Source organism: Physcomitrium patens, chromosome 15 (assembly GCF_059467195.1).
Source record: "Physcomitrium patens ecotype Gransden chromosome 15, ASM5946719v1, whole genome shotgun sequence".
Taxonomy (NCBI): Eukaryota; Viridiplantae; Streptophyta; class Bryopsida; order Funariales; family Funariaceae; genus Physcomitrium; species Physcomitrium patens.
The window spans coordinates 2,281,499-2,304,234 of NC_143424.1; the positions used below are offsets into that span (position 1 = coordinate 2,281,499).

At 40.4% G+C, this 22,736-nt stretch overlaps 3 protein-coding genes across 5 annotated transcripts; 1 reads left to right on the plus strand and 2 right to left on the minus strand.

Annotated features, from left to right (window-relative positions):
- Window positions 1-224: 224 nt before the first annotated feature.
- Window positions 225-10,462, minus strand: LOC112292888 (kinesin-like protein KIN-14I). Of its 2 annotated transcripts, none has more exons than XM_024541845.3 (24): window positions 9,361-10,462; window positions 8,519-8,588; window positions 8,207-8,338; window positions 8,046-8,114; window positions 7,744-7,913; window positions 7,206-7,533; window positions 6,767-6,866; window positions 6,290-6,471; window positions 6,065-6,180; window positions 5,748-5,850; window positions 5,403-5,555; window positions 5,058-5,204; window positions 4,742-4,957; window positions 4,451-4,615; window positions 4,119-4,322; window positions 3,748-3,885; window positions 3,266-3,460; window positions 2,939-3,065; window positions 2,561-2,763; window positions 2,139-2,321; window positions 1,803-1,901; window positions 1,350-1,547; window positions 914-1,185; window positions 225-737 (listed from the first exon to the last, which is right to left on the minus strand). In XM_024541845.3, the coding sequence occupies exons 1-24, from the start codon at window positions 9,498-9,500 to the stop codon at window positions 563-565; spliced, it is 3,885 nt and encodes a 1,294-aa protein (XP_024397613.1). In that variant the 5' UTR covers window positions 9,501-10,462; the 3' UTR covers window positions 225-562. The 2 variants fall into 2 exon arrangements, with proteins under 2 accessions (XP_024397613.1, XP_024397614.1); XM_024541846.3 differs by lacking the exon at window positions 9,361-10,462 and adding an exon at window positions 9,139-9,286.
- Window positions 10,463-14,237: 3,775 nt separating this feature from the next.
- Window positions 14,238-16,879, minus strand: LOC112292556 (uncharacterized). The gene is made up of 6 exons (XM_024541151.3): window positions 16,530-16,879; window positions 15,985-16,211; window positions 15,687-15,797; window positions 15,375-15,527; window positions 14,887-15,125; window positions 14,238-14,741 (listed from the first exon to the last, which is right to left on the minus strand). The coding sequence occupies exons 1-6, from the start codon at window positions 16,877-16,879 to the stop codon at window positions 14,418-14,420; spliced, it is 1,404 nt and encodes a 467-aa protein (XP_024396919.1). The 3' UTR covers window positions 14,238-14,417.
- Window positions 16,880-17,557: 678 nt separating this feature from the next.
- On the plus strand, window positions 17,558-22,730 carry LOC112292555 (uncharacterized). 2 transcript variants are annotated; one of them, XM_073539143.2, is made up of 14 exons: window positions 17,558-18,754; window positions 18,887-18,979; window positions 19,159-19,363; window positions 19,497-19,610; window positions 19,758-19,815; window positions 20,101-20,197; window positions 20,302-20,447; window positions 20,635-20,713; window positions 20,864-20,945; window positions 21,077-21,143; window positions 21,384-21,457; window positions 21,599-21,822; window positions 21,990-22,137; window positions 22,313-22,730. In XM_073539143.2, the coding sequence occupies exons 1-14, from the start codon at window positions 17,642-17,644 to the stop codon at window positions 22,564-22,566; spliced, it is 2,754 nt and encodes a 917-aa protein (XP_073395244.1). In that variant the 5' UTR covers window positions 17,558-17,641; the 3' UTR covers window positions 22,567-22,730. The 2 variants fall into 2 exon arrangements, with proteins under 2 accessions (XP_073395244.1, XP_024396918.1); XM_024541150.3 differs by having other exon boundaries at window positions 17,642-18,754; window positions 21,599-21,777.
- The last annotated feature ends 6 nt before the right edge of the window (window positions 22,731-22,736 follow it).

Consider the following 22,736-nt stretch of genomic DNA (forward strand, 5'->3'; position numbering starts at 1 on the left):
TTTTAGATGATAATACTGAGCCGTGGCCACAATTCCTCTTTCCAAAACCCCTCAAACAAAACTGAAGTTGTGAAATATGCCAGAAAGTCACCCTCGTGTGAAGTGAGTCACTTCTGGGGATCGGTAAATTCTAACAAAAATATGAGGCTGTCGTGGCATTCATCACCAATTCGTTGATCTCACATGATCAAATCCCATCAAGGCAGTGATGCAGTAATCAAGCATTGAAGAGTATCAACCCTACCATGAAAGTAGTGGACCACAAGTTACGCTCCACTGCAAGGTTATCTACTACAAGATATCCCTCGTCTGGGCAAATCTCACAAATTGAGACCTGAAACCCTCTGAATAAAAGTGAGGGAAGAACCAACTGTTCTTACAGTTCAGTAATTTTTACCTTGTTCATCTAAGTACACCTAGCCAGGTATGAAGGAAAGGTCACATAGCGCACGGTTAGAGCTGAATATTCACACCGCAATGCTACGCGTGATGTGAATAGAAAGCACCACACTGAAAGCAACCAACCTCACTACATTGATCCCAGCGACTGGTTTCTTCTAACTTAATCAGCAGCTTTGATTACACGATCATCCATGACCTCTTCAAGATCTTCTGACTCTCCCATCCTGCCGGCTTGCTCCTTCCAGTACATCATTTGTTTCTTCAGTCGTAATATCTCTTTCGTTGTAGTGTTTTTACTGGCCTCATTAATGATGGATCTGACCCTTGTTGCATAGCTACCAATACAACAACAGAAGTCAGAAGTAAGCATTTTCAGGCTGGAAATCAAATCAACTCATACATCTAGAAATCTCCATCTTTGAACCTTTATTAGAATCTAGAGACATCAAAAGTGAAGTGAAAAAATAAAGATAAAAATTGGAAAGGAACACGAGCCAGATCAGTTACTCACCAGAGTGAATTATGGGTCTCATCCAGGTTGGACTCTGCCGGTGAGATATTTACAAACATGAGTGTCTTCGCATTTCCACCAAGAGAATCGCTCATGAGCATTGTTAGCTTGTGGTTACGGTAAGGAATATGCTGTTCCTCTGTTGCAAGGGCGCTGATGACATCACCTAGTGCTGATAACGACTTGTTGATGCTTTGGGCCTCCTTCAGCTGTTCACCACTAGATCCAGATTTCTTCACTCGTTCGGAGCCCGCTAGATCCACAAAGCTGAGCTGCTCGGAGTTCGCAAAAAATAACAAAATAACAAAAAATAAGAAGATCGCCAAAAGGTGGTGGCATTGATAATCACAAAGAAGTGACCAAATTAATAAAGTATAATATTCTGAAAAAAGGTCGGAGAATTTCTTTTTGCATCAGTTTAAGAGTAGCAGCACACCTTGCCCTTCACAAGAACTTGAGACTGTCGGTTGGTACTCTCAACGATTACTGACAAAATGAGATGTGACCGTGAACTCTCTGAATTCATGTGGGTGCCCGACACATGTCGTCTCTCGAGCCCCTTGTGAACAATAGCTTGCAGCTCATCATGTGATGCTATCGGCAGCAATGTAGCATTCTCTACCACAACCATGCCCTACAAAGATACAAAACATTTAAACCGTTTAGAACCTCACAGTACCTCAAGCGTTGCCCTGTATCCTGAATATGCCAATACTTGGAGACGGATCGAGTAGCTGAAATTGATTCCGTTGATCAGAATCAATCAGTTGATATAATTTTCATGAGTCAACCTCCAAACCAAACTTAAGCACGGAGAATTATTCAAAATGTATGAACACTTGTAGCGGACTGAATTAACCTGAACTTGACAGCAGAGGGTTACAATTACCTTCGAATCCTTCTTAATCTCAAGCTTTCGTGGCTTTGCAGCACTCTTTGGCAGAAGTAGATCAATGAGCGAGTCTTGATATATTTCAAGCATGTAAACCTGCAAATACAACGTAGGACATTAAATTCAAGCTAATCAAGAAGTCCACTGCAAGTCAAATCCAAGCAACACGTATGCAAGCAAGTCATTTTCCCAGAAGGCGATAGAACCTTTAGACAGCGTAAATATAACACAAATCAACTTCCAAAACCATACCTAGTTCTACATGCCGCAAACATAACAATGAGCAGCATTTCAGAAATTGAACATATAATTCTTCACAAGAAAGACATGTACCTTGAGACTAAACGAAAACTTATTAGCATCTCGTTTGAGGTAGCCAAAAAGTTCTTTTGTAGCCCGTGGCGTCAGACCTGGGTTATTTTCAGAACCATAAATAGTAAAAGTTTTCCCTGATCCAGTTTGTCCGTATGCAAAAATACAGACATTGTACCCATCAATCGCTGATTGGACCAAATACTGCACACGTTACATTCATGTTAGCTGCGCAGAATACAGAATCATTATTGAATAACAATGAAGTTTTTGAATACCCTAAAACAGCAGGACAACTAGGTGTGTAGTTCAAAACAGTGGGAATAATCAACGTCTTTTAATTGGTCGATTGTGTTTCTTGAGACCAATAATTACGAGCACAGAGACATACCCTGTTAAAATTGCAATAGTTGAATCAATTATTTTGAGATCAGGACGTTTACCTTCGTATCTTCAAAGACCTCCTCTTGGGTTGCATAATGATCGAAAACATGATCAAATTGATGTTGTTTGGGTTTATCATCTTTCCAAGGATGTTCGATGGTGAATTCATCGGGGGCTATCAACACATTTTGTTGCCGCTCTTTGATCTCCTTACTACTAAGTGGTCTCCACCGAGCATACACTCTTATCTTACCCTTCATGTCTGAAATCCATTATACTGTTCTGATAAGCCCCTCTTTTGTTACGATAAGATTGCCAGAGGGAAAAAGAGTACCTTATCGAGAGCTTGCCTCGCAGACAAGTTCTTACATTGTGATATGCGAACATTTAAGTAAAAAGCATATGAAAGGCAGAGAAAATTTGTAAATGAAGTGTACCTTCCATCATGTTGAAGTATCGTTTTCGAAGGACTTGTTCTTCTCTGTACAACGTTTCTAGTTCAGTTATCTGGTCTGCCTGTCGCTTCAATATAGCTGCTGTTTGCTCATTCTTTCTGTCAATGTCCTAAAAACAAAAATAAAATAAAATAAAATAAAAAAGTAATCATAATTCATTATCTTTCAAAGTTAATAATCCTACACAACTCAAGTAGTTATAAAAACTCAATAAACGATGATTTCAATAGGTCACAATAACAAAAAAAAATATATCAATAGTCATGTCAACCATGCATTTTCATCCTAGATACATGTTTTTTTCTCTACCTCTTTCATATCCCGAAGTTCATTAAGCTCCATTAGACTGCTTTGCATGGATTCGAGTTCGCCCTCACGAGTTGCCAACGTTGACTCTGCAAGACTCAAATCTTGCGTACGCTCTGCTAACTTCTTTTCCAGAACTACAAGTCGTCCCCTCAAATCATCTCTTTCGAACTCGAATTTTTCTTCCATAAGGAGGGCCTGAGCTCAGAGAGCAAGAAACCATCAGAACTCCTTCGACGCTAAATGTGGACACGTGTTTGTATTCACCAGATGTAAACCCCATGTAATCTTAGTGCAGCCAAATAATAAAGCTTATTCATAATGGTTCAGAGGATTTTAAAATCTGATGCAGCAATTAGAATCTGCCACCACAATGCGCCTGAAATATATCTGGACCTTGCAAAATTAGCAACAATAACAAGGAAGAACGAGAATTTTCAAGCCGTGAAGAGGTGTTTCAATAACCGACAAATGGTCATTATTACCTCCTCACTCTTGTTTTTCTCAAGACGAGATGCCTTCTGCTCAAGCAGTTGTTTCTCCTTAGTAAGATTCTTGACTCTTTCCTCCTTGTTACGTAATTCCTCCGTTTTCTGTCTCAAATCATTGCGCAACTCCTTAACCTGGAATTCATCAGGTATTTTCACATAAAAAAATTTGAAGACAAACATGTGAAACAAGAGAAGACCACGGCCTACTTTTAGAAAACAAAGGTTTCACATCAACTGTAACAAGTAGCATGATGTTGAAAGGTGTACATTGAAACATGAAATAAAAATAGAAACCAACTCAGCAGCAGACGTAAACATAGGAATAAAGTGTTGACCAGCATATTAGGTGACACACTGAAAATTACCTGAATCTCTAAATTACGAACTGGTTCATTGTTTTTGTCCCTTTGTCCAGGAGGTGGCAAATCCCGCTCCCTACGAATTCCTCGAGGAGTTCCAGGCGCTACTCTTCTAGGTGTATCCATATCTGTACCAAGATCAGATCCTGCATCCTCGACTGCATGGCTGCCTGAACCTGACGCCAAAATTGTCTTTTCCGCTTGCGCAGTCTGTCGTTCCAAATCCAACATGTTAACTCATCAGAGCATATTCTCGACTGTGCTTGACTATTGAAACTACTTCCGCATAAAACTACTACACAGAGTTATCCCTTCATAAAAAGTGTGAAAGGGAAAACCTGCAGAGCAACTTCCAGGTCCCCAAGCTGCTTCGACAGTCGCTCTCTCTCTTCAGAGAGCTCTGCTCTTGTTTGCTCCTCTGCACGCAATGAATCACGTAGTCCGGCTAATTCTTCCATCACCTGTGTTTCTCTTTTCTCTTTTAAACGAAGCTCTTCTGCAAGCTGCAAGTAGAAACAAAGAGAGCATTACAAATCCATAGGAATATCGTATCTGCTGTGTAGCTTAGCACAGTATCCAGACACCTAGCTTTAAAAATCATTGAAAAGCCTGGGTATAAAGGGATCTGCCTGATCAATTTTCTTCTGTGATTCTTCCAGTAACTTGGACATTTCCTGTACGTGTTTCTCGTACACTTCAATGCCTGGAGGCTTCTGAGTTGCCACTACGGCAGCAGCAGGTTCTGTCACTTGCGCCTGCCCATTGGGCACATTGCGTGTTCTTGAATACCTCCTCAACATTACGTCATTTATATGTGTTTGCAGAGCGACACATATGTCCTCTCCCTGTTTCAAAGGGATTTTACATTAAATTGTTGACTCATAACTAAAATTAAATCCACACCGCAGAAGCTTGAGTATGACCATAGACATTAAGAATAGATACCTGCTTTGTTTCGAACTGAAAAATATGTAGGACTCCAGCGACTCGCATTTTAAAAAATACAGCAGTGTTACTACTGCCAAACTGCATGATATCTCGCAACTCTGCAGAGTGTAGATACTCCTTTGGAACCGGTCTAAAAAAGTGCACCTGCCAAGAGTGAAAATAGAAAAAAACAAAGTGAGAATGGAATAGAAAAAATCAGACTACAAGTTACAGAAGACGTGTAGTCTGCTTAACATGACACAAAGCTCTAAAAACACGAAGACCATGCAAACTGACTTGATAATAAGGAATTGCGAAACTCAGCAAAGCTAACCCACTTAGCTACAGGTCCATGAAACTTACTCCTCGCTTGTTTATGCCGAGGATAATCCTCCCGGGCAATAAGCCTATAGGGTCTTCAATTCTTCGCACACTAAAAAAGACAGAATTACCATACGGTAATGAACGTAGCATTCGAAGAAGTTGTTGCTTCGCATCATCCTTGGAAAAATGTGCCTAAGTTTAAATAGCAGAGTATCCCATACCAATGATCAATGCACCGGCTGTTAGGTAACAGCTCAAAGTTTATCCCGCAACATCGGAAGAATTCACAGGAAAGTGGATACTGAAATATATATATTAATGAAATATTTAAAATCTCTGTGTCGGATTCTCATGGTTCCAAAGGATGCAAGGTAGAGTGCTCACCAACGCCCGATACCGGCTCAGTATGTCCTGATCCCAATCACGCTTATTACGAGTTGCGGCTACCTGCTTGGGCAGATAACAATCTAGCATGGAATTCCACTCCCTGCAGAGACCAAAACTAAGTCACACTTTAGTATAGCCCATCTTAGGCGTATACTGCAGATAAGATATTCAGCGAATACCCTCTAAATACAACTAGTTGGCATCCAAAACAACAAAATCTTTCGTAAATCTTACATTGTTCATCAAGAACCACTATGTCCTAACCTGCTCACCGCTCAAGAAAGCATGATCGGGGCAACAATATCAAAACTTACGCGCTTGTTTCAGGATTGGGTATGCTTCCAAGGTCTGCTATTGTCTGTAGTGCAGCCAACTGTGCTGCATCTTCCCTACCAACAGGGTAATTTCCTAGAAGAAAATCATGTTGGGACTGTAGAGAATCACCCAATTCATAAGAATCATAAGCTTATTCCAGTTTGATATGCACTGCAACAATAAATGAGATACTGATACATGAAGGTCCAAGCAACAGAACATACCTGGATATAGCACAACTGTACGAACATGGGCTCTGTGATGGCCTCATCAGATTCTCGAAAAAGCCGTTTCTTAAACAGCAGCTTACTCTGAAAAAGCTCACCCTTGCTACGATCTCGTGACAACTTGAACTCTGCCACAATATCTCCGATGTACTTATTATCATCCAAGCCTATATGCTCCTCTGCAAGCCCCATTTGAAAAGATGAAACGCGTGTTAAAAACAAAAAAGTAACGTAAAAGCAAAAAGTAAAATAAATTTATAAAATTATTAAAATTATTAAAAAACATATAATAACATATAATAAAACATGCAAAAAAAAACATACAAAAATTAATACAACAATCCATGTCGATCCATCAGTGAACAATCCCAATCGTCCTTATATTCCAGACCAGGCTGGATTAATTGTATATAGATTCAAACCAGGCTATAAGTCCAAAACTGTTTCAACAGACGGGAGATTACATGTACATACCAATTGCGGCATCAACTGCTCTCGACCCATTCAAACTTTTCCGACATTCGAAAAGACTGAAAGTATGGAAAGAAGATAATTTGATAATGCCTGCCAATTCCTGAAAAAGAGCAAACAACTCCTAGTCAATTCCGGGTCATTTTTTATCAGGCATTAAGTAAAAGCAATAGTTCAAACCATACGCTTCCATCCAAGAATGTGTACAGAATACTATTGACGCACAAAATCGAGTTTCAAATGCAATGGATGATGAACACCAAAGACTTCGTTGGCACAGCCATCAGTAAACTTTACGCTTCGTCAACAACCAGTAAGTACGTACTTTACAAAACAAAAATTGCAATAACTCCACTATGGTTTTAAGGCCTTTCCTTCCAAGAACTACAGATAAAAGGGGTCACTAAAACAAGAAAACTTCGAAAAAACCGAGTTTCTCTACCTCGACAGCATCTGAAACAGTTGTTGACATGTCGTAGGTAATGTCTTCAAATGTCTCATCCAAGAAGAAGGCAATGGTAGTCAATTTACGCCCTTCTAATAAAGCCTCAATCTCCTCTTGAGTTGGGTCTACCCGCCGAGGGCCTCCCTTAACGGATCGCTTCAACGCTTCCCCTGTGTTCAAAGCAAGCGCTTGTACGGAACTATCCACTCCAGGTGAGTTGGCTACATCATGTACATATTCTGATAAATATGCACCAAATTCCTTGCCTGGAGGCATTGCTGAAGAGCACATGTATAATAGTTCCCATGTTTTCAGCAGGCTTGTCCTATCAAAATACAAAAATTATATATCAGTATCGATTTATGCGTGTTGTTGTCGCACCCTTGTCAACCATGACCTCTGCAACATTCACTGTTATGAAAGCTACGACCCAATCCGTTCTGAAATATTGAAAACACTCCAGATCACCAAAACGTAAAAATGTGTCCGCCATTATTCGACTAATCGATTCCGTAACCCATAGACTTACACCCACCTATCCGAATTGTTGCGTGTCTGTTTCACCAACTGTGCAAACAGTTCATCACGAAGCTCGGATCTTTTCAAAGTGTGTTTGTACAGCTTCTTAAGAAGTTCAATCTGCTCTTGTCCAGTTGGTGGACTTGAAGGCCCTCCCTCTGGTACACCAATGTACTTAAGAAGGACCTGCAAGCGAAGAAAGCAAGAAACAATATTACAAAAAGGAGGAATAGCTCTATTGGAAAGAAATATTACGAGAAATCTGGTTCTGCAATACATCAGCCTCTAATGCATTATTTATGGTCGTCGAAAAAGTACCTGGAAAAGTTTCACGGCGCGACTCACAAGATCTGCATTTATGCGCAAGAGAGACGTGGGGATCGGCTCCTGAAAGGATCAGTTTTCCGTCAGCAATTCCGACACAGGATATAGTGAAACACTCGAATGCACTATCATGAAAAGTTAATGAGAAGCTATACCCGCTGGAAACAAAGCATATCTTCAACGGTATACTTGTCGCGGTTTTGAGGAGCTACAGCCCTTTTCCCAAAGAATGACCTTTTACCCCCACTCTGCAACTGTCTGTGCATGGCTTTAAGGAAAGCTTCCACCTGGATGGCGTAGAAACTATTAGCATTGATAGAATAACAGTAAATCCTGGAATTACAGAATTAAACCCCAATTTGAGCTCCACATGGCCACATTACAAAACTTCGACCAGCACAATCAGACTGTGAAATACATGGATCAGAAAACGATGAAAAAAATGAAGACATTGCTATCCATATTACCTGATACTTCTCTAGAATCTGAGAACCCCCTGCCGACTCCGGAGCCACGGAGGCCGACAATGTACTGGGCCTGTACAGACGTAAAACCATCTCATAAGGCAAAGCTTTAAGTACCAAGCCTAAAGACAATTGATTACAAGAAAGAAAACGTCGGCCACTGCTAAGATCCGCGATATTTCGAGCAGTGTCTAAGTTAAGTCATATACACCGAAGTAAATTCAAAGGTACCAGGTAGGCATTGAAAACTATTACTTGACATCCCCAACAATGTGAAGTAAAATTATCATCGTCCCATCGCGTTCATCACATGTGGGAAAGTAATATGTAAATCCAATGACTTTTACTATCACAGTAGTTCTGCGAGGGCAAAGAGAATCACGAAGTTTCTGCTCATAGATCTATGCCACATTTCATGTAGTAGAAAAGCCCTTCCACATTGTGCCAGCAATTCAGGAGAAGATCGACTCATTACATCTCACAGTACCCTCGTTCAAAAACTACAATGTGAGGTACGCAAGCCATTCGAATTTGCTGCGTTGTTACAGAGGGGTGTTTGTGAGCTGCATTTACCAAGGTGAGGGAACATGTGTTCGTTTATAGGAAAGGGGAGGACTAGTTACCCTCCACTCATATCTTTGGAGTCTTCGATTTGATCTCCTTGCTGCATGTAACTTCGGAATGGACTAGGATAGGAACTTCTACTACTTACACCACTACCACCGAAACAAGCATCTAAATACAATGCAATGCCACATCATAACAAACAGAGGATTAAATTTTCAAAAAGTGTCTCGAGCATGAGGCAGATTAGAACAACTGGTTTAAAAAGAAAGAATGCGTACGAGCTATTGTCGCTGTCCAAGTCGGGTTCATCAACACTTGGAGGCACCCTAATTGGAGTCCCATTAATAGAGCTGGGAGGTCGCCTGCTCCTGATATACTCCACTCTCACATCGTTGACATGGGATGCATCCGAGGCCATTTTATTCTCCGCCAAATCCACCCAAATTCCTACTCGACCACAGGACCTCGTCTGTTTCGCTCCCTAATTGGACTGCCCTCGAATGTCATATAACTAGCAGTCGTCTCTCCGCCACATATTTAAATCTCCAATATCCCAGGTCTCCACAAAACACTATAATGTGAAAGCCCTAAAACACACTAGCAAAGAAACAATGCCAGGATCCGATGCACTCGCGCTCCACTCCCGGAGCCCAGCAAGCAAAGAATCTGTAAGCCACGGAGCCTTTCCCAATGCAAGAAGATGCGTTGTATTTGCCAACTACAGAGGCCAAACCAGACGGCAACCCGCCTTCTTTTTTCCCACCCTGCATTCAAAATACCATCAGCACAATCAACCATTCAAACAGGAAAAAGACTCCACAGCTCCTGGTTCCCATAACCACACCGAGATCCACCACCTCTCTCCCCTCCAACCTCGGATCCACGCCCGATCCAAAAACCCACCTCAAATCCTCTCCAAACTTACCAAACCCACCGATCTACTCGCCTCCACCTCCCGTCTCCTACTCTAATACCCAACCACCTGCACCAAATTACCATCCCCGGCACAATGCCACCTCCCTCTCCCTCTCCCTCTCTCTCGCTCTCTCTCAGTCACCACTCACTGCTCACGTCGCACGCTTCGCTCTTCCTTCCTTCTCACTCTCTCGCAGCAATGCAATCGGCATCACATCCCACACGACGAGTGACAGCGTGGTGTACTCAAAGGGTCTGTCGTCCCAGGTGATGATTGTTAGCTTGCCATGCGTGCCCGCGCAAGCACAAAAGTCAAAAAAAACCGCACACGAATCCTCCTAGAGTGGGATATGGGGCGAATTCAAAGTGTGTGTGGAAGGGATTTCTATGTAAGACATTGGGTTTCGCAGCGAGGAAGGGATCCAACAAGTCCACGTTACGAGCCCAGCCAAGCCCTGCCAAGCCAAGCCAAGCTTAAGCTTAAGCACGCGAGGCCTCGCCCTGGAGCAGCGAGGATGCTGGGACTCTGGGTTGGAGCCTCCTTAACCAGCGGGCCTTTTGCCTATTTCCGGCTATGATATTTACTTTTCCGTTTCCTCGCATTACTTTTTTCGCTGGTTACTTTTACGCGATCGCTCGGGACTTTTCAATGGACATACGTGGATGGATGGACGTGTGGATGGATGTGAGAGTGGGTAGATGGATGGGTCCGTTGTGTTGGATGACTATTCTTCGTGGATGATCTTTATTGGGGATGTTCGAATGTAGACATTATGGTGGAATCATGATTTATTATCTTTTTATTTTATATCATTTTATTTGATTTAAAAAAAAAAAAAAAAAATCAGAAGAAGAGGGGCTCGATTAAATTGTGGATTGCATGGAGAAGCCTTAAAACCTTTCCCTTATATAATAAATAAATAAATAAATAAGAATATTTTTTGATTAAGTAAAATAATCATGATATTTTTGTGTGTATGTACAGACACTTGAAGTGACATATAGTTTTCACGTATTGTACACAAATGAATTTTTAAAACTATTATTGTAATTCATATGGATAGTGCAACACTCTTAACGTATACATTGATAAAAGTTTTTAAATATTATAAATTTTGCATTGGTTTAAAAAATATCTTTGATCTCCTATCATTAGTATTAGTATAATATTAATTACGGTAGAATTACAAAGAAATCACCAATAGTTGGTATTGTAGGTACTCTTGAAGACTTGCAAAATAAATAAACTATTTGTTCACCAAAGATAAAAATAAAATAAAAAAGGTTCACATGATGTTCATAGTTCTAATATAAATATTTTGATTCAAAATCTTAAAATCCCATATGGATCTAAAAATATGTTTTTTGTGTGGTATTAATTGTTATATTTAATAATAAAAAAAATACTATGTATATAAGGAAAAATGTGTATAGCATTAGCAATATTAACAATTCAACATGTATTTCAAACATTTTGACATTAAAAATTCAATTTTGACACTGAATTTGATAAATGCAATATTTTCTGCTTAACATTTATATTAATTCAATTGAAATATGATATTCATACAAATCTAGATCATAAAGATAAAATGATATAGATTGTGGTTTAGACATGGATTGGGCTCAACCATAGAACTCTAATGATTTGGACTTTGCATTGTTAACAGTAAGATAATGCCATGGTCCCATAATGGTTATTATTATATATATATATATATATATATATATATATATAAATTGGTACATATTTTTTGGAACATGCTTCAATTTTTTAGCTGGAGAATACTTATCATTATGTTGGTATAATTATTTTATTTTATTCACAATAAAAAATAGGAAGATGAAGACATTATTACAATAGAATAGATGATTATTGATATTTAACCTATGAATTAATATTTTTTTATTAATGGAGTTTATTTTGAATTACGAATTCTAAAAAAATAAAAATAAAAATAAAAACTTCTAAATTTTTGTTTAATTAAATAAAGAATGATATGATTTAACTTAACTCAGAAGCTGATGGTCCTGGAAAATTGATATTTGTTGTTCAAAAACTCATCAAAGAATATATGCTACTAAAAAATACCTTCAAGAGATTTAAAAGAATTAAATGATATTTCTAATAAAAAAAATTTTTAGTGTTCTTAGAGAAGCCAGAGGTGTACCAAGTCCCACACAGTATACCATAGAAGATGTACTTAGTTCCTCTCACTACCATGAATTATTATTGAAATGTTTAAAAAGAATGATGTGGCTTCTAATAAAGTTTGTTGCTAGCGATTCTTACATCGATAAGGATGTATGGAATTTTTAGAAAAAATATGAATAAAATATTTTATTTCATCATTATAATGTTGAAAATAGTCTTAAAATAAATTTAAAAATGTTATAAAACTATTGTAAATATAAGAAAATGTTAAATGAACCCACCATTTTATTAAATTGATCCATAATTTTATTAAATCAACCCATCTACTTAAGAAATCTATGAATGTGTGCCCAATTTCATTGTTTTAAGAGTGTGTGTTTCATAGTTTGTTGTGGTGTAGGTGCTTTGCAGGCTCCACTTTTGTATCTTTGCTTGATTTGCAAGAGGGTGTTGGATTCTTCGTATGTGATTCTTGTTCAAATGAATCAATTTAGTAAAAGGGTGGATTGATTTAACAATTTTCTAAATAGATATACATATAATATTATAATAGTTACATCTTTAAGTTTTCTCAAATTACAAAATAAAGTGGTATTGATATAAAACCTTAAACATTTGTAATTTCTTTTACTCAATTTTATATATGTTTATTCGATAACATTTTAAAAATAAGATATTATAATGTTCTAAACAAAATCACAAAACTTGGAGATTAATTTTTTAATTATATATTATGTATTTATTTGATTTAATAGTAACTTAATTTTTTTATAATATTAACAGCACAATTTATTATATTATGGTTAATCCACTTCAAAATACATTTTAAATGACCATCTTGAGGACTGGAATGCACAATTAAGTTAGAACATTTAAAACCATGAAATGTGACATTAAATCTCATATGACTCTATTAGAGTGACTTTGCCTCTCATCCAGAGTTGTGAATATATATATATATATATATATATATATATATAATTAAATAAATGTGGAAATATGAATAATTTAACTAATTCATGAATGTGAGCAAATGTGATTAAATATATCAAATTTACCTACAAATTTCGTATTTAAAAATTAAATAAAATGGATGACTTTTCCTTTCTTTGTAAATATTTTGACAAGAGATTGGAACCAAGAATAGTCCAAAGTATTGTGGTGGGCTTGGATTGTATTTCATTTACAAATAACAATATATCTATATATATACACAACATCACCTCTACTAAGTTATGGGGTCAATTTGCATCCTAAGATAGAATTTATGAGGGATTATAACTTAACAAGGGATACTTTAGCACCATACAACCATGATGGTTCCACTTTTTTCCATATCTTTGCAAAGGTTACAACTTAGTAGGGGATAGCTTAATGAAGGTGATAGTGTATATATATATATATATATTTACATACAAGTAAAGAAAAAAGGAACTCCATCCCTCCTTAGCTATGGTTGGCACCAGAACGCACAGAGGTTGGAACCATGGTGCGATATTCAATAATAAAGTTTTAGGGTGTAGAAATTATGATTTATTCGTCAAAAATTTAAAAATTAAAATAACGAAAAAACAGGACCCGGAGGTCACAGTCAAACTAACTTATAGGCTGAGGAACCTAGTGTCATGGAATCCAGGCATGAAATCTAATGCAGACTTTTGATGTTGGTGTTCCAGCTGAATGGATCATATTCAGTCCAATACAAAAGGCTTTTGTTTGAATAAATGCTTACGACAAAATGGCAGAGGCATTGAATGATTGGCCACAGTGCAGGGATAATCTCCTGAGCAACAACCAATCATGGGACAACTTATCTCATTCCGTGCTGAACTCTGATGAACAGTCAGCTTCAGGTAGAAGAAACCAGCCAAAGATGTGTCGGTGTAAGGATTGAAGGCATGTGGAGGAGGAGCTGCTGTATCTAGCCTCCAGATCCCAGATTAAGACGACAAAAATGTACAGATCTACTTACATGCTCTCAGTTCTCAGTTTCGAATATGCATCTGAGAGCGTTTCACTAGAATCGGTGAAGTTTTATGGCTTTTGCAGCAACCAAGCTGGTGATGAGTTAGATGTTGTTTGCACTTGTGTTCAACTTGGTCTGCCACTACAACGGGGTTTATTGATCCGCAGAATCCAGCACGATACATGGTTTCCTAACTCAACCCTAGAGAATGTGCCCACTGAATCTGGTATTCCCTTGATTGTTTTGCACTAGTTGAGGTAACCCACTTGAAGATTCCTACACCAACTGAGCAAGAGTGATCACATCTTGCTCAGCACAGAATAGCCAATGGCGATCCCCAAAAATGTTGCAATGGCAATTCCGAAAATACCAATGAGGATGGACGGAACCAGTAGAGACCTCCAACCCTTAGCTGTAGCCATACCGCCTGCTGTTGTAGGACCGCCTACGTTTGCGTTTGATGCCAGCAGAATTTCGCGCATTTCAAACTTGAAAAACCTCCCAACTCCAATTACGATACCTAGATGGACAGCAATTTGAGCTAAACTGAAGAAGAACAGAGCTGGTGCTGTCTCGATCACGTTTCGCACACTGCCATTGGCACCCACAGTGGCAAAAAAAATCTGCACAAAGGAAGAGATAAAAAATCAAGAAGCCAATCAAAGGTTCACTACCTGAAGACGTTATGGGTATGCAATGAAGCGACTTTGAAAAGCTTCTAGTCATTCTTATTCAAGTTTCCATCTTAGCAATGAGCAGAGAACATACCTGCATGAGAATGTTGGCAATACCCTCTCCAGAAGGAGCAAGAGAGCCAACCCAGGTTGGAAACATAGTGGCTAATGTGACAACAATGCCAGTAATGCACGCGATGCTTCCGCCTTGGAAGCCAAAGTGCTTTGCTACCGCCACTCCACCTGTGCAAATAGTGGCAGACAAGGCCAGTGCAATCGAACCTTCTAGCACTTGCACTTGGCCTCTCCCTTCCACAAACCCCTCGACTTTTCCTGAACGATCATGGAACTACTGGATAAGTAACACAGTTCTATACAGATAATAGATTCTCATGGTTGAATGAGATTGCTTGAACTGTGGTGTCATTTAAAAGCATTCTGGAACATAAAAGTCCGTTTGATTTGTAACTAAGGACTACCAACACCTAACCATGTTGTTCTGCTTGATGAAGTTTGATGTAGCTATCTTTGACGGAGATAGTCCTGAAATGTATAAAGATTGGTTTTAACATGAATACATACCTGAAGTTGATGCTTGTTCAGGAGGAATTTTTGATGCCAAGGCGAACAGAGTGGTGAAGTAGACTGCGCATATAAGATTATCTGCTGCCAGACCAGCTGCTACTATCGATGGAGACGCGCCTAGAGCTTCCGTCACAGCCACATAATTCACAGCTGCAGTACAGAAGAAGAATTCAATAAAATCCTATGTGCTGACCTCTCTAAATGTTGAGCACATTCATGCTGTTAAAAGCATGCCCTCGACCTTGCTCACTAGACTAAGGGAGAAGAGTGAACTTCCAATCGTGATAGAACAGGAAGTGAGAGTCTGACCTCCTCCAATATGACGACTCATTAATGCAGCACCAATCTTCCATCCATCAGGGCCCAAGGATTTCAGCGGAACCATCACCATAGCAGCAAGAGTGCCCAAAACAGTAGCCACTGCCAATTCATGGAATTACCACCAGCGTAAGCACGCCTAGTTACAGACCGGCTGCAACATAAGATGGCACATGGGAGACTTAACACAACAATCTGCGATGATCTCGTTGGGAATTTGTCAGGATCATGCCAAATTTATTTGAAATGAATTCCTCTAATCTCACGAGCCAAAAGTGAAGAAAATTGCCTGATCCGATGCAAAAAATACCAAGGAGACGACCAGTAGAGCCCAAGACTCGTCGCATATCTGCCCCAAAGAGGAGCAATGGCACAGCGAGGGGTAGAAGGAATTTGTTCACAATAACGTAAGCTGGTGCCTCCGATGCAATTATGCCTACGTTGCTCGCAAACAACCCAACCAGTGTGCTTACTAGTGCTCCACTTAGCGCACTTCCCCATTTCGTCTTCTCAGACCTTCACAAATATCATCAGAGGCAGTGTTGATAAATACCACTAAAGAGGCAGTAACACACTCTTCACAGAATCCATAGCCAAAAAAAAACTTGAAAACCTAGCCAAGATTTCGTTTGGGGGTTAGTCATTTAGCTCCTTGAAAGAGCTGAAAGCTACGGGAACATCACTTCGCGAACGATGCTTTATAACACACACGACTCATAATAAATTCTCGAACTCATTCTAGAATCTCATTGTGAAAGTTTTTCTTCATTTTTCTCCGAAGGTAATCACGACTAGATGCGTAAGAGCTTCAGGTAACGAAGGGCTGTAATTCACCAGAGCCCGAAAGCGCCAGCAGCAAGAAGCACAGTCCAAGTGCCCCACGAATCCGTGGCCGCAATCAGGGGGGTTGCCAGAGACGCACAAATCTGCCCTCTAGCTTTTCTCTCCTTGGTGAAGCCAGGGTTGCGTTCGGCAAAGGATCTCCCGCAAGGGACGCCGAGGAATTGATTTACAAGCAAAGAATGGTAAGTGCTGGAAGCAGACAATGAAGATGCGGTCCGATTCTTTAGAAACCCCACAGTGGGTGTATTTGTCGTCAAGTTGCTGGACAATCGAGGAAATGCATTGCAACGATGAACTGGATTGGAGATTAGCTTCCGGTGAAGGAGTGCCGTGGCGGACATGGTGAAAAGTTCGAGACCGCCTCAATATGGGGGAGTCTCACGCGAAGGCTCCTCCTCGAGGCCTTAATTCAGGAAACAAAAAGACTCACACTCCTCCTACGTCAACACATTCCCAAACCAAAGAGCACGGCCAACTACAAATAGTCACATATCGCTAAGACAATTAGCACTGCAAGATGATCTCAGCAATGTCCGCTAAGCTACGAAATGCTAACTTCCAAGCGATCTCTTGTGGAACATTTTACATGAAGAGAAAACAGAGAAACACAGTTCCTTTCGTAACCCGTCGCCTAGTCCAAAAAAGTGAAGAATAGAATTGAACCGAAAACCTCAAATGAGGAATGTCTCTTCACACTGACGAGTGAACATCTGTGGACCCAGTCTGCAATTCAAATGGAACTTGATAAAAGGTTCCTCTCCACTCAAGTTTCTTCAGGTGTAACCATGGGAATGTAACGCAGATCCGCAGTGTCACGCTTCAAAGTAACTTCCCCGCCACACCCACGTGACATTCCAAAAACAGGGGTTAGGTTTCTGGAAATAATTGTGATACTAGTTGTGCCATTGTTGTTCTGACTGGTATATCTATGAATTCAGTGTTTGTGAATCAGTTAGTGCAAATGCTGGTCGAAATTTCTCTCCTCTGATTCCTAGAGATTGGTTGCAAGATTACGAGTTGTCACAGCATGCGAGAATTTGATCGCCCTGTTCTGCGATTTTCTTCGTTGAGCAAAATCTGCTGCATGTAGATTGATTTTTATAATGGGATCTCGGGGTCCGTGTGGGAGGACTTGTGGGGCCATGGTGTGGTTGATGTGTGCAGTCACATATGTTTCGAGTATGGAGAGTTTCATTGTGTCAGCAAATAGTAGCGAATTTGTAGAAAGGGGTCCTGGAGAAGTAGTTGAAATTGGGGAGGGGAAAGGAAGTTTGGGATTCGAGGATTGGAGTAGAATTGTTGCAACTGAGCTGTTACTGAATTCGAGATACAGTTTAGGTGTTCAGCATTCTACTATGTCTTGCAAAGACCATAAATTATCAGTGGAAGGTCATGGTGATGAGCAGGTGCTTGAAGTTGTGGTGAAAGAAATGGAGCATCGTGCTGCGAGAGACAATCTACAAAAGTGGTTGACTCCCACCGACAAGTGGCATTTCATTATAGGTTACACTAACATGAGAGCTTTCAAACTGACTGATAGACTCACACAAGGGGCACGAGTCAATCATTTTCCCAATAGCAACAGCTCTTTGCAATTTTTCTTAACCTTCATCAGCACAGTGTCAGCGAAGGTGATGTGTAGTAAGCCAATTTTCCACGTGGTAGAGCCACTACTCCCTTATCTCAAAATTGAAGACCTGACCCTCGGTAAACTGATCAGAGACCACGAAGATGGTAACAAAGTGTCTGAAGAACTCCACGACGAGTTTCTTGGCCTAAAGGCAACCTTGGCTCACGGCGCTCTTACCATGCGTGAGGTTGAGATTCTTGCAGCTCGTTGGGCGATCGCACTTCAATTGGGGTCAAAGGACCCGTCACGTTTGCATCTTGAGCATACAGCCACGTTGCGCTATACAGATGGAGGAGGTCAGATTGGCATCGAGGTAAATGATGAGGAGGACAAAATGTTCACTGACGACATTTTATTCACGAAGTCTCAACATAGATCGAAAACGAATTCGGCACAAGCAAAAATGCAATCCGCTTCAACGATCCAGTGTGAATCAGAAGTGGGGACAGCAATTGTGTGCTCTCCAATCATCAAATCAGAGCTGAAGAATGCGGCACACTATATGGCAGCACACGCGGTGGTCCAACTGGTGGAGCTGAATCCTCGTTATGAAGTGTTCAACAAGTGGGCTAAGTATGTGACACAGGTTAGGCTTCCCAATTGTTAGAGAACAATAGTCTCTGCCTCTGTTGCTTTCCATTGATTCGGTTCACACTGAAACTTTGCTCTAACTCTAATTATGACCTGTTTTCTGATGACCTAAATGTCTGTTTTCCAGAGTGTAACTGGAAATCGTCTCACTATCTTTAACAATGGCTTGCTTGGTCAAGGAGAAGTGATAGCATGTGCTGATACAGGAATCGATATGGATGTAAGCCTTCATATTCCGCCTCGTGAGTGCGGACATGTAGCAAATGTAGCATATAGATATGATAAAGTAATTTTGGAGTTTGGTGTTAGTGTGTTGCAAGCTTACTCTCCAAGCTGTTGCGTTTGAGATGAACTTTTTGGGACCTTGGTCCATCTCATGTTCCGTTTCTCCATGTACAGCACTGCTTCTTCAAGGACAAGCATCGAGCTATCCCCTTCAATTCGGTCGATTTGCAAGCTCGTAAGGTTGTGCAATATGTGATGTCCTGGGGAGACAAAACTGACTTTGCTGAGGGCCATGGCACGCATGTAGTGGGTAGCATTGCCGGCGATACCGTTGAAGGTTCTCATGAGTTCGCTGGCATGGCTCCTGCCGCCAAAATTGGTGGGCTGATCTTGTTATTTGAAGTTCAATTGGTGAATTTTTATTAAAATTCAGAAATCACCATTGATAATAGCAATGATACTATGAAACCTGGGTAAAGTTCTGAGGATGCAGACATGGGTGGTCGGTACAGCATTTTTTGATCTGGGGAGTAACTCATCCAATCTCCAAGCTCCGGTTGAACTTGGAAGAGGCATCTTCAAGCATGGGTTCACTGCCGGAGCACGTATATTTTCGAATTCTTGGGGTGAGTACTGTCGGGCGTTGGTTTCCCACTTTTACCAGAAACATGTGTTATGAATCAACACTCCATCGATACTTATTTGTTATTCAACGAATGATGCACCGTGTATTGGTTGACTTTATCAGAAGTTCCCTTATGGTGTATCAACAGGTGTGGTGAGGCAAGGATATAGCTCGAATTCACATGACGTGGATTCATTTTCTTACTTGTAAGGTGAAGTTGCATTTTCTTCATTTTCTATCGATTAGAATTGGATCAGCCTTTCCTGCATTTCCAAGACATGAGATCAGTTCATATTTGATTGCAAATGGATCTAATTTGTTTTGGTTAACTACTGTCTCCAGCGGTGCAATATAAAAGGATAACCTTTAAATGCGGCCAAGATTGTGCAGTTAAATCTTCAAATAACGTAGAAACCCCGTTGCTCATTGGAGCACCTCAAATAAGTCTGTTTTTCGCGGAAGCAAGTTGATACACTTTGCTGTGGGTGCAGGAATGAAGACGTGCTGATTATCTTCGCGGTCGGTAATGAGGGTGTTCTTGGGAGAGGGACCGTAGCTATGCCTGCCAGTTCCAAAAATTGTCTTGCGGTATGTAAGCTTCTCCTGCAGCATTTTCTGCACTGTCACTGACGGTGTTGACTTCACTTGGACCTACTTAATGCATTTCGAATGAATGCGAAATGTGTTACAAGGTAGGGGCATCATTCAATGCGGCTGGAAGTATAGCATCGCTAAGACAGGGTTACTCGAGAAACCTCATGAAGCCCTCGATGGTGGCTCCCTTTTCGAGTGCTGGACCAACCATAGATGGGCGTATTAAGCCTGATGTCTTAGCTCCGTAACTTCCCTTATTCCACTCCCTTTCCTCTTTTTCGTTCTTTGAAACTCCTGACGTACACAACCAACCTTTCAATAGACTTGATAATAGACTTTTTACTTGTCCGTTTGAATTTTTTACAAATTGTCATGTAAGCAGCGTCTGATCGTTATACCATCCTGGGTTTGTTTCAAATTGATTCCTGCAGAGGCATGGTAGTGTGGTCTTCAGTGCCAGACTTCCAACATGGTCCTCCACAGAAAAACTGCCAAATTGGATCAAAGCAGGTGTGCAGAAGCTTTTTGGAAGCTTAACAATAAAACTTAGTTTTATCGAGTATGGCATTGTACGTCGCATGCGTGTATGTAGCTCTGGTATTCTTTCCACACGCAAGTAGTCTTGCTACAGCACGGCATCAAAAACCTTGCATGCTGCAGGGAACATCAAGCTCAACACCGTTGGTAGCGGGGTTGGCATCTTTGGTGCGCCAGTACTTCCGAGAAGGTTATTACCCATCAGGTGCGTTCAATACGATTTGTTCTCATGTGAGCTTTCTGAGCCAATGATTAGTCATAGGCTCAATCTTTGCCGAATGATTTGAAGATGTCATGTTGACGAGAGAAATGACTCGGATTATACAATCTGTTCAGGTAAGAAAAGTACAAAGGATGGCTTCATTCCATCAGGTGCATTGCTGAAAGCTATGATGATTCACAGGTTTGCTTCCTTTCCTAAACTGCACCAAAGTACACTCAAATTTGCACGCTTAAACAATCAATCAGTCATGCTCTAATAATACCTGTCAATACTCGTCTATATAGTATATGTGATCGTAATATTCAGAATAATTGATTTGTGGAAAGAGTAACTCCTTAAAGATTCTACACAGGCGTATAACCTTGTGCGTTTCCGAAACGAGTTCCAAATGCTAAAGATTGTTGATACTTGTCTATCCAGTGCTGTTCCAGAACAATTATATGTTAACTCCTCAGGCATGAATGATCTTCAACTTGCTCCGGACTATGTGCAAGGTATGTCTTTTGTTTTCTTTTTTTCTTTTTTCTTATCCTTCTTGCTTCTTCTTCTTCTACTCCTCGAGCATTGCGACACAGCTACCCCCTCAGGACATTTTCATCCATAATACACCGACAGTTCCAATGGTGTAATGACAGGATATGGACTAGTAGTACTGGAAAAAGTCTTGGTTTTTGCAAAGCCGAGTTCGAAGCATCAGCCTTCGCGTATGTTTGTTCAATCGGGACGGAAAGATGGGGCCGTGATCAAACATGGCAGTGTTCAGACTTTCACAATTAGAGTGACTTCCTCGAAAGAACCTCTAAGAGTGACAATGGTCCGCTTCTCGGTCATACTTACCATTGTATCAGTACACTTCTATGTATACCCACCACATTGCTTATTTGTTTCGGAAGACACATTTCATTTTTCGTAAAATGTCAACCTGTAGATTAGATAAAGTAAATTGCACCAGATTGCCTCTACTGGCCTTTCGTCCATATTCTCTGTCTTGCGACAATCTCCGTTGTATTGGTCTCCATGACGCAGGTTTGGATGGATCCTCCAGCCGCACCTAGTTCTCTGCATCCAATGGTCAACGACCTCAACCTTAAGGCCCAAGGTCCTGACAACAAAACCTTTCACCCGAATGGCTTGGATAAAGAGGACTCCATTAACAACGTGGAGGTCATTCATGGTAAGTCATTCTATATAGGATTAATAAATAGGAAGCGTGGTGGAGAGTTGAATAATAAAAGCATCTAGCCACAGGAATTATCAAATTTTCAGGGCTTAGAACACTGCATGGACATCAGTTCTTAATTCACAGGACATGTCGTGACTGGTTACCTGCGGCTTGTACCTTTTGACAGTGATGAAGCCAAAGAAAGGGATATGGAATATCACTGTGGAGGGAGCTAGGGTGGTGCTTCACAGACAGCCTTATACACTTGTTATAACTGGCCAGATGCACAGGCTGCAACTCTGCCAAAATTGTTATGATGGCAACCACGCTAATGCGTCAGCTGCGGGTCTGCGAAGAAGTTCTTACTGGAAATACATTTATTATTTATGGATATTTTTTAGAACGTTTTATATTCTGCCATTCTCCTTTTCTCTTTCCTAAAAAATTAGTTTCATGTACAACGATGTGAATGCAACTCTAGGTCACGCTTTTCGCTAAGGATACACTGAGTATGAACCTCTCATAATTGCTGCCGTTTCATTTGAAATGGAACTATGCAGACTGAGTGCAAATAAGCCTCAAGGGCGATGACAAAATTTATGATATATCTC